This window comes from Mobula hypostoma, chromosome 2 (assembly GCF_963921235.1).
Source record: "Mobula hypostoma chromosome 2, sMobHyp1.1, whole genome shotgun sequence".
Classification (NCBI taxonomy): domain Eukaryota; kingdom Metazoa; phylum Chordata; class Chondrichthyes; order Myliobatiformes; family Myliobatidae; genus Mobula; species Mobula hypostoma.
The window spans coordinates 140,788,262-140,800,555 of NC_086098.1; the positions used below are offsets into that span (position 1 = coordinate 140,788,262).

General features: G+C 43.6%; 1 protein-coding gene across 1 annotated transcript in view; it reads left to right on the top strand.

Annotated features, from left to right (window-relative positions):
- sec63 (SEC63 homolog, protein translocation regulator) overlaps positions 1-12,294 on the top strand; it is a 117,825-nt gene that overhangs the window by 41,855 nt on the left and 63,676 nt on the right. The window contains exon 2 of the mRNA XM_063040807.1: positions 1,173-1,272. Within this exon, the coding sequence (XP_062896877.1) occupies positions 1,173-1,272 (100 nt within the window). The remainder of the gene's footprint in view (positions 1-1,172; positions 1,273-12,294) is intronic.

Genomic DNA, 12,294 nt, shown 5'->3' on the forward strand with positions numbered 1-12,294 from the left:
GAGGATCAGAGGGATCTTGGGGTCCGAGTCCATAGGACACTCAAAGCAGCTGCGCAGGTTGACTCTGTGGTTAAGAAGGCACACATCAATCGTGGGATTGAGTTTAAGAGCCGAGAGGTAATCCTGCAGCTATATAGGACCCTGGTCAAACCCCTCTTGGAGTACTGTGCTCAGTTTGGTCCCCTCACTACAGGAAGGACGTGGAAAGCATAGAAAGGGTGCAGAGGAGATTTACAAGGATGTGGCCTGGATTGGGGAGCATGTCTTATGAAAATAGGTTGAACGAACTCGGCCTTTTTTCCTCAGAGCGACAGCGGATGAGAGGTGACCTGATAGAGATGTATAAGATAGGCATTGATTGTGTGGATAATCAGAGGCTTTTCCCCAGGGTTAAAATGACTAGCACAAGAGGGCACAGTTTTAAGGTGCTTGGAAGTAGTTACAGAGGAGATGTCAGCGGTAAGTTTTTTACGCAGAGGGTGGTGAGTGCATGGAATGGGCTGCCGGCAATGTTGATGGTGGTGGAGGTGGATAAGATAGGGTCTTTTAAGAGACTCCTGGACAGGTACATGGAACTCAGAAAAGTAAAGGGATATGAGTAAAATATGGATGATTTCTAAGGTAAGGACATGTTTGGTGCAGCTTTGTGGGCTGAAGGGCCTGTATTGTGCTGTAGATTTTCTGTGTTTCTACGAAAAGCACAATTGTTTGTGTATTATTAGTTCAGGCAGATTGTGTTTGTCTATTATTGTGACCATATTTTGAATAATTAAAGGCTTTACTAGCATTTTCTTGCAACTGTATAGGAATTAAGAGTAAAAATTGATTTTGAAGCCTTAATACCCATGGTTGGGCAGATAAATATTGATTTGATTTACCCTCTCGCTGTGGATCTTGGATATTTTGAACATGGAGGATATAAACATTTCTAGTCCAGTATTTAAAATAAGTGAACAGTGCAGATGGGATGAATTATTCTTATTTAAAATCAAGAAAACCTGAGAGGCAAAGAGGAACGTTTATATATTTTCCAGATTAAATATTCAAAAACGGACTTAAGAGTTTGGGACTCTGTATATTTGCTACACTATTTGAAGAATTGGGATCTGAAGAGAGAGAACTATTTCTTTTGTGTATGTTTAATCAAATCTTTCATCTTTGCATTTAAACAGAGGAACGCAGGATAAAAACATTAGGAAAAGTACATAGAAGATGCTTATGGTACCAGTTACGGTCAGGAAAATCAAGTCACAGTTCAATACCCACATTGAAGTGAGTATCTCTTTTCAATTCTTCATAGAAATAAAATCAGTGGTTGCTTATATTAATTACTTAGCCTTTCTTTGACTCAGTTGTCCAGTGACAACAATTAGTCAAATAATAATTTGGAGCAGTGGGGTGAATTTTTTTTGTTTCAACCAAAGGACAACTGCACAGCATCACTTTGCTCAGAAAATAAGTTAATTTCTTTTAAAAAAAAGAAACTTGACCATACAATAAAATGGTCACAATTTAACTATAAAAATGCATTGTGCACACTGACAACCAAACAAAATCAATTTGAACCCCTGCAGTGAGGCTACCTGTTTGATTCACATACATATATCAACCAGTATTTGGTACGTGCATGGTCTCTGCACACATCTTAAAGATAGTATTTAAATTATAAGCATTTCATAAGTACAGTAAACAAAACTGCAGTTAAAGAATTTTGCCATGTAAAATTCTGTAGCTCCAGATTGAATTTAGGAAGATCAGATGCATTAAAACTTTTAATTATCATTTGTGTGGCTGTATAAGGACATTGGAATATTTGGATCCTGCAACAATTGTGATGTTCCAGAATAGCAGTCTAAATGCGAGGTAGTCAAAGCAAACCTGTCTTTTTTTTAAATTTACGATTATGTGGATTTCTGGAAGAAATGTGGAAAGAAGGGTGTAAGGGAAGTGGTAAATATTAAAGTTCAAGGAAGCAACAAGTTCACAAGCCAGTGATGAAAGCTTACGATTTGAGATTAGCTGCATTTTTGAACATTCTGCAATATTTGCACAACACACTTTGGAGGATCTAATTTTCCTAATCAAGTGTTGTTGCAGCTACAGAGTGCAAAATGGATGGGGATTGGTATAATGTATTCGATGTTTCATTTAGTGCTATCTACAAACACTATGTTTCATCATGAAAACTGCTTTTACAATATGTGAAAAGTGAAAGGTTTCTTGTGCCCTTACTAATTTATTGGCTAATGATGGTTGGCATAGCTAATATTGATTACTTGAATATTTGGCTAGATTCTTTCATTCATTTCATGAAGGCTTCATCAAAGCCAAAATTTATTACCTATTCAAAATCACTTGATGCTCGGAGTGAGTAACCACCTTGCACTCGTCAGTGAGGTTTGATAGAGATCTGGGCCCATTTAGAGGATATCAGGGAGTTAAGCCTATGGCTGTGAGTTTAGAGTCCAGGTTGGTCTGGATTTATTTCACTAATTAATCTAAATCTGATGCACTTCACAACATTTCAGTAGTTCTGTCATTATTACTGAACCTATTTTTTTTTGGAGGTGTGAACAATTTAATAGGTAATAGAGAAATTCTGCAGCTTTGACAACAGCATTCACTGAGATTAGATTGTTAACGTGTTATTATGGAACAGATATACAATAGACTATTTTCTGTTTGCTGCCAATCAAGATGTATTATTCTGACTGACAATCAATTTTTGTGAGGTTGAAAAAGGCCACATAGTCAATGGTGCTGCTCTTAACGTTTCCCTTGGAGTTGTATAAAGAAGATCCTCAGCATTTCAGGAATAAATCTATAGTACAATTTGTGTATCAGCTGTTTTGCCCTTGACTTGGAGGGAGATGATTGTTATGACCTGCATTGAAGCACATAACAGGGATACAAATCTGCAGTCAGAGGTCTCTTTATTTAAAATGGTCACAATTGTGTCAACGTCCTTCTCATCAAGTGGAGATAATCAGTATGTTCAGTGGTGCACATGAGGAGAAGAAGCTTGTACTCAACGTCTGTTTAAAATAAATAAATAAAATAAAAATAATAACTTAACAACTAGACTTTATCTCTCACTAACGATTCATTGCAATGTTCTATAAAACATGGACCACTTCCCTAACTAGGGGAGCCAACTATCACCAAAGGCAGATGTTATGTTAAAATTTATCATTGCTATTAGTTTGTAGCTTTCTGCTTCTGAGGGAAGTTCAAGCCCTTAAATTTTATCTGCCAAGCAATGATCCATTTTCTATATGCCCAGTAGACAGTTCAAACAACTGGAGAAATATCACCAACATTCCATAAAATTCTCCAGGTTTGCTGGCAGGATAAGTAAACAAACATCGGTGCTGTCTTCTATCCTAGCATCACCAACATTGGTGCTTAATGTTGAGGTTAAGTATTTAAATGATCTTATCCTCTTGGTAAGAACTGGGGCAAAATAGTTGATGCTTCTGCCATCTTTGTTATTTGTGAATTTAGCTGGTTTCTCATTGCTGCATTTCCTGTCTTTCCTTTTATCTGTGTATTATGGTGATTTTATTTTTTCTTCTGCCCTTGTAAACATCTAATTCCTTTGTTTTTTATATTCAAGCAATTTTAACTTTTTAAACTTGTTTCTCTTTTTGTTACTGAATCATGCTGTGTCCGTAACTAGCCATAAGGCTTTAATCTTAATGGAATCAACTGAATTTGAACCATATTGCCCTTTAAAAAGATGCCCATAATGTTTCTGTTCTTTTCAAGTTTTCACCCAGTTTATCTTTAGTTTTGTAATATTTCTTAAGAATTTGTTCTTAGAAAATTCTAATTTAATCATGGTGTTCAAAAGCAATCTGGTTAAGTATTTGGATGGCATACGAAAAGAAATGCCGGTGTGTTTACCCAAGCATTGAGTTAGCATGGATTTGATGGTCCAAATACTTTCTTTTATATGGTAACCTTTGATTCTGATTTATTGAATGAAAAAGTTGTCCTGTACACAATGAAAGCATTCTATTCCATTTTCTCCATTCAATATCTACCCTGTTTAATTTGGGGCCATTCAAAATTTCCAGTGATTACTTTGCCTGCTGCTTATCTTGTAGTTTTGTTAACAAATCTTTCTCCTTTCCTCTTCCACCAGTTACTGGTTTCTGCTCTATCCTGTTAGTTTATCCACTCAGTTCCATTTCAATAATAACAAAATTTTTCCCATTATTTTTGCAAATAATATAACTACACCAGCTTCTCTTGTCCAAGTGAGCATGATATAAGCTACAATGCTTAGTTTCAGTTTTGTTCAGTAGTGATCTTAACCTCATCTCTGATTTCAAATTGTTTCCAGCTTATTCCCTCTTGAATACTGATTGTTGCTGTGCCACCAGTAACCACTTATGTAACTCTCCTGTTGTAGCAAAGATATCCAAATGGATTTCATGAAAGTCATCAAACAAAAGATTGATGCAAACACATACAAGGAAACTTGAGGGTAATAATTGAAATCCGATCAAGCAGTCGTTTTGTGAGTAACACTCAAAATGAGAGAATGAAGTTAATTTCAGGGAGAGAATTCTGGAACTTTGGGCATTGGTAATCTAATGGCACTGATGGTGCAGGGATTAAATTACACCCAAGTATTACTATTGAAGAGTTTGAAATTTGATTATAGATATTGTGGATGGTAGTAGGATAGAAAAAAATTTATATGATGGGGAGGGTGAAACACGAGTATTTTGAAAACACGGATAAAAGTCTTTAAGTTGGCAGTGCTCAACTGGGCTTTGATATGTCAACAATAATTCTCCTCTCATTTTCTTTTCCATTCCCCTTATTGTTCATTCTTTTGCTTCTAATTTTCCTTCCCGGGATGGCTTCGGTCCAAACCAGGCATTGCATGAACCCAGAACACAGCAACTTCTCCTGATAGTGGTTATTGGTGCAGTGTCTATTGAGAGAGAATCGTCCTTCCCACAGTACTTATCAGTCATGTTTTGAGCAACACACATCAAAGTTGCTGGTGAACGCAGCAGGCCAGGCAGCATCTCTAGGAAGAGGTACGGTCGATGTTTCAGGCAGAGACCCTTCGTTTCAGGTCTCGGCCTGAAACGTCGACCGTACCTCTTCCTAGAGATGCTGCCTGGCCTGCTGCGTTCACCAGCAACTTTGATGTGTGTTGCTTGAATTTCCAGCATCTGCAGAATTCCTGTTGTTAGTCATGTTTTGACTTAGTTTGTCCCAATGCTAATTTGCATTTTAGTCAGATAAGTTGTAAATTATTATTAAGGTCCTGCTTTACGGAATTATGCTCATTCAATAAGAGTGCATTGATTAGTTGATCAATAAATTCTTTAATATTCCTTGTGTCACTGGTTCACTACAGCTGGACCTTCTCTTAAGATTCCTTTTCTGCTAGTTTGTGGTGGTCCTTATTTTAGGTTAGATTATGAAGACACGCAGTCCTCTTTTATTGTCATTTAGTAATGCCTGCATTAAGAAATGGTACAATATTTCCTCCGGTGTGATGTCACAAAACACAGGACAGACCAAGACTAAAAAACTGACAAAACCACATAATTATAACATATAGTTACAACATTGCAACAATACCATAACTTGATGAAGAAGTCCATGAGCACAGTAAAAGTTCAGAGTCTCTCAAATGTCCCACATCTCACGCAGACGGGAGAAGGAAGAAAAACTCTCCCTGCCATGCCAACCACAGTCTGACTCTGAGTCATCCGAAAACTTTGAGCTCTGATCAGCTCTCCGACACCAAGTACTGAGCGCCATCTCTGTCCGAATGATTTCACCTCAATCTCAGTTGCCAACAGCAGGCAAAGCTGGGGATTTTGAGGCCTTCCCTCTGAAAGATTCCCGACCACGCAGTAATGACAGCAGCGAACGAGCGTTTCAGAGATTTCTGCAGATGTTCCTCTGTACTTTCACGTCCCTCTCCATCAAATCAGAATTGTCCACGGCCCCTATTTAACGGATACGATATCATTTTTCACCGGTGCGCTGCTCTCTCTCCTCCCGACGATATACCTTTGGGACACTCAATTCTGACTGCATGGACGTGATCCAATTCTAGAATTCTCTGCAATATCAGCTTCTTTTGCTCTCTCTAGATGTGTTCCTTTTCCAGCTTTCATTCTGGGAAAGAAATTTCCCAGGGTTAGGCTTCAGTTTAAAGCAACTTTTTCTTGCTGTCTTCCTACACCAATTTATTTTTCATTCTAGCCCATTCATCAAAAGATCCATTTCATAGTGTAGGGTTCTCAGTAATACTCATTATAATGTTAATTGTTAAGATTGACAAAATAGCTTCTCTGTACTGTTAAGTAAGGGGTTCTCTGTAGCGGCATGTTTGGGTTAAAATTAGTGATAACGGGACTTGTATTCATTTGCTAGCCAATGGAAGTCATGTTATTCTATCTGTATGTGCGGGAACTGGGGGACAAGTGCGGGCTTTTGGTGGAGGAGAAGAGAAGAGGTCGGACGTGAGTCGAAGGCTCTGGTAGATCACTGGGAGAGATCCCAGCTGAGAGTTGACGGAGTTCGGAGGAGATCGAGGGGAGGAACGGATACTGAATTTCATGAGCTCCAATGAATTATTTGTACACAGAACCGATTAAAATTTATTGATTTGGCGCCCTTATTTTATTTGTTTCTACTAACCCATCACCGAGAAATAATTATAAAGTGTAATCATTTACTTGCCTATTGTGTACCGTCTGATATTTTATGTTGTTGGCTTGAACCTGGGTGCAATCACACAGTATCCACACCAATGCAATTACAGAGTTGGCGGGGTCAATGCCAGATTACTCTAGACGAATGGGTGTCAAGTGGGGCATAGTCGCTACATTGTGGGTTGCTCGTCCCGGATTTGAATTTTGAGGGATACTGTGTAATTTTCCTGGGTTAAATTAGTGGAGATGGACCCAGATAAGATTGAATGCTGGTGTGAGATCGAGGAAGTACAGGTTAATCATCCCTGCATTTTAAGTAGGGTGGATATGCGTACCTCGGAGGAAGTGTTAATTCGATGGTTGAGTACGGTAAAAGCTGTAGGTAAAGTTGAAATCGTAGCCAGAAAGTTCGGTAAAATGGCGGAGGCCGGCTTTGTTTTAGTTCAGACTAGTGCTGTTGTCACGGCAGCAAGACTGCCAGCGTCTGTCGGTGACCCTGGTGAGGCGTGCACATTGTCACGGAGGAAAGGTCTGATGGGACGCCAGAGGAGTTGCCTGACGTTGGGTGTGGAGATTTTAGAGACTGGGTCCTATCGTTTCTGAGGGATGAAGGAAGGAAGTGGTCAGATTTGGAATATTTACTTGGTCCCCATCTCCCATGGAAGGCTGAGGGCTCTGAGTTGGCCTCAAATATTAACTCCCTGGTGAACAAGGTGGCGGGTCCTCGTCAGAAGTTGAGAGTTTTCTCAGGGAGGACTCCCACCCCCGAAGGGGAAGATGATTATGAGACATGGATAGAGCAGGTGTCTCAGCTGCTAGGTGAGTGGCAGTGTTCTGAGGAAGAAAAGAGACAGCAATTGGTTGAATGTTTGAGGGGGGTGGTGGCTGAGGTAATAAGAGGTGTGAAAGTTAATCAGCCTTATGCCTCTCTGAGTATCTAAAAGCATTAGAGGAGTCTTTTGGTCTGACGGGGAGCACTGTGGAGCTTTTAGGGGGGGCTTCAGAACCTGCGTCAGGAGAAAGGGGAAAAGTTTTCTGAGTATCTTTTCCGGATAGAGCAACGGCTAAATTGTTTGAGGCGCTGGGGGGTCATTTTGGGGACTGAGGCGGATCGGATACGGATAGACCCAGGCAGCCAGGGTCACACGGAGGAATGACATAATTGCTATGGGTCTCCGGCAGTCCTGTAGAATGCGCCCCCCCCCCCACGTCCTTCATTCGGTTGCTCAGAGAGGTGAGGGAGGAAGAGGACGCATGGGAGTTGGAAGAGGGCTCCGTGAGTACAGTGCAGTCCTCAGTAGTAGCCCCTTGTGGTGAAGTGACCAGGGCCAGCTCCACTCAGGAAATAGTAAAGGGAGTCGCGGCAGGAGGGGTTCCACCACTTGAAGGGACTAACAGAGAGGGCCTTTCCCTGAAGAGACAGACTGCACAACGGCTCGTGGGAGGCCAGGCTCTTGCGAGACGAGGCGAGTGTTATAACTGTGGGGAAGAGGGGCACTTCAGGCGGGGATGTGAACAGCAGGGGGCCCCTTGGAGCGCGAGTCCACAGGTATCCCATCTGGAGGGGGGCGGGGGGGGGTGGTGTGTCAGGAAACCTGGAGGAGACCCAGTGAGGGAACAGCCTGGAGTCCTGGGAAAACACGTTCCCAGCAATGTGCCATAAGACCCCCGGGAGGCAAAGCCCCTATCCCAGAAGGATTGGTGGGACAGTGATCCAGCATGTTGATTCAGATAGAGGGAATAGATGCAAAAGCCATACTCGACACTGGGTCGCAGATCACGTTACTGTACCATTCGTTCTACGATCAGTATTTGAAGCATTTACCCTTGACACCCTTCAGTGTGCTGGAAATTTGGGGTATCAGCTCTGATGATTACCCGTACGACGGTTATTTGTCAGTGAAGCTGGAGTTCATGAAGGCTGAGGTGGGCGTGTCTGCAGCTAATGAGGCCTTGGTGCTGGTTTGCCCGGACCCTGTTGAGACTGGGCGTGTGTTCCATTCCGTTGGGGACCAACACCCCTATTGTACGGAGGCTCCTAGGGGCCTGCAAAGAGCAGGCAGGTGAGGACTTTTTGGATACCCAGTGTTTCAGGCTGCTTTTAAGGAAGTATGTGGCCGCACTGGGTTGGACCCGGAATTTAAAAGAGGAACAGTGTGGTGTGCCCAGTTGAAGCCCAGGGTGGTACAACCCGGGGAAGTAGTGAGAGTGATGGGGACCCCCCAGATTCCCCGGGGTGCCTGAGGGTGAAGCCCTTTTAGTGGACACTCCGGAAGATTTCGAGGGGGAGTTGAGATTTCTGGCTGGGGTGCTGGTGAGACCCGAGTTGCAGAAGCCCTTGGTGATACAGGCACTCAGGATGGTGGTGATCATCAGGAACACTACGGAAAGGGAGGTCACCTTTAAGCGAGGGATGCCCTTGGCGCATTTGTTCCCGGTGACAGTGATGCATCGTGCCCTAGTGAGGCTCGCTGGGGGAGAGCTATTGGAAAACAGGGATAAGTTGACCGCTGAGGCTTTTAACTTTGGGGCCTCACCTGTGCCAGAGCGTTGGAAGCAGAGGCTGTGGAGAAGATGTTGACGCTGAAAGATGTTTTCTCCTTTGATGAGTTGATGTGGATTGTTCCAGGAGCACGCGCAACACCATTCGGGTGATTGAGGACACCCCATTTCGAGAGAGGTCGCGGCGACTGGCATGGATGATGTGCGGCAGCATTTGTGAAAGTTGAAAGAAACCGGGATCCTTGTGGAGTCCTGAAGCCCTTATGCGTCCCCAATAGTAGTGGTCCTGAAAGAAAATGGGAAGATTCATTTGTGTGTGGATTACAGGACACTGAACAGGTGTACCGTCCCTGACCAGTATACAGTCCCAAGGGGCGAAGGCGCACTGGCCTGTCTAAGTAAGGTGAAATGGTTCCACGTATGGGACCTGAGGAGTGGATATTACCAGATCCCAATGAGTGAGGCCGATAAAGAGAAAGCAGTATTCATATGCCCTCTGGGATTTTTCCAGTTCGAAAGGATGCCCCAGGGCATATTGGGAGCCCCTGCCACCTTTCAGAGGGTCATGGAGAAGACAGTGGGGGGATATAAACTTGCTCGAAGTGCTGGTATATGTGGATGACTTGATAATATTTAGATCCACCGTGGAAGAACACGAAGTGAGGTGCTGAACTGACTGAAGGATGAAGGATTAAAACTTTCCTTGAACAAATGTCAGTTCTGCCAGACATCTGTTAGCTATGTTGGACACATAATCTCGTGGAAAGGAGCAGTGACTGACCCGGCTAAGATAGAAGCAGTGACCACTTGGCCGAGGCCCCAGACTGTGAGTGCTCTGCGCTTGTTCTTGGGGTTCTGTGGATACTACCGAAGATTTGTGAAAGGCTATGCCAAGGTGAGTCACCCCTTGAACCAGCTTCTGTGTGGCTACCCTCCCCTGGGACAGCAAGGGAAAGGGAGGAGAGGACGGGAGGTTGGAGAATATCTGAACCCATCAGAGCCCTTCAGACAGAGGTGGGATGACAAATGTGAGGAGACTTTTCAGTGGCTGAAAGAGATGCTGACTCAGGCTCCAGTGCTGGCTTTTGCGGACCCCCGATTGCCCTATGTGCTACACACCAATGCCAGTCATGAGAGATTAGAGGCCGTCCTGTATCAGGATCAGGGCTCTGGGCTGAGGCCTGTAGCGTTTGTCAGCCGGAGTTTGTTGCCCCCGGAGAGAAACTATCCCACTCACAAGTTAGAGTTCCTGGCGTTGAAATGGACGGTGGTAGATAAGCTGAGTGACTATCTCTACGGGGCCAAGTTTGAGGTGAGGACAGACAACAGCCCGCTCACCTACATCCTGACCTCGGTGAAACTGGATGCCACAGGCCATCAGTGGCTGGCAATCTTGTCCGTACAGGTTTCCCCTGCCATCCGAAGGTAGAGCGTTCCTATGAAACTGTTCGTAAGCTGGAATGTCGTAAAGCGAAGAAGCAGTTACCATTAATTTATATGGGAAAAATTTGTGAGCGTTTGCAGACCCAAAAATAACCTACCAAATCATGCCAAATAATGCATAAAACCTAAAATAACAGTCACATATAGTAAAAGCAGGAATGATATGATGAATACACAGCCTATATAAAGTAGAAATACTTTTCCACAATCATTGCCGCACTGATCTCCGTAGCGAAAATCTCACGCAAGCGCCGTCAGCAAAAACACGGCGCAAGTGCTCTCCAGTAACCTTTAAGCTATGAAGCTGCCAAATCATACCAAATAACATGTAAAAATACACAGCCTATATAAAGTAGAAATAATGTTTGTACAGTGTAGTATCACTTACGGGAATCGAAAAGACATCGAGCACGCTGATGGTGTGTTAGGCTGAGTCGTCAGAGGTTGGGGTGGTGCAGTGGTCCCCACCCTCCGGGCAGCGAACCGATACCGATCCCTGAAGAATGCAGGGGTACAGCGGTGGCCGGAACACACCCAGCACATCTTTAAGAAAAAAGCCAAAACAAACAAGCTAATTAATTAAGTGCTGCCCAGCACGTAATTAATTAGCTTGTTTATTTCGGCTTTTTTCTTAAAGATGTGCTGGGTGCGTCCTGGCCACCGCTGCATTCTTTGTGAATCGGTACCTGTCCGCGGCGCGGGGGTTGGGGTGGTGGGACACTGGGCGTCATCTCATCGTCTGTTTTCATCAGGGCAGGCAGGTCATCTTCTATTTCTACCTGCCTCGATGTCAAAGATCGTGGATTGTCGTCTGCTGTGGCTGATGTGGAAGGCTTGCTTGACTGCTTAGCCTCGCGCATTTTTAGATGATACAGTTCTTTGTAAGCACTCAAACCATCCTGCAAATATGCCCTAAACCAACGTACCCTTTCAAAATTAAAGTCGTACTTTATCATTGCAGCGAAAATCTCACGCAGTTGCTTCACGTTCAGTTCCTGGACGACTTCACTTTTGGTCCGTTCGCTACTGCATTCGGTTTCATTTGTAATCCTTTCCTCTTCCAATTGCGTCAGCCCTTCGTCTATCAGTTCTTGGTCATGAGATGCCAAAACCTCTTCAACATCATCTTCGTCAACTTCCACAAGGCAAACTCACTTTGTCCTTGCTTCGTTCGCCACAATCGAAACGCTTAATTATGTCTAGTTTTACGCTAAGTGTAACACCCTTGTGAGCTCTTTCAAGCTTTTCCGATACCTTAGAACTCATCTTGCAGATTTCTGCTCACAGGCACGTGTTTGAGCAATGCTGGTGAGAATGCAGTTCCGAATCCGGGGGAAAGCGGCTGCTCGGGGCACACGCTGATTTTTTTTTTTGTGCGCTGCCTTTTATTGCCGCTGCTTTTTTCACCCGCTGCCTTTTTTCGTAACAGTGAAAACACCTTCTGTTAGCGAAAACAGGGAACTAATGTAGGTCTTTCGTAACTGAGGTTTCATAAAGTGAATGTTGGAAAAAGCGGGGGGGCACCTGTATATGATTTCAGCCTAAAGTACTGGCCGGGGAGCCGGAATGTCAATGTCGATGCTCTGTCCCAACGAAGGCATGAGGAACTGGAGAGGGACGAGGAATGGGAGAGTGTTCCTGCATCCGGGGTGAA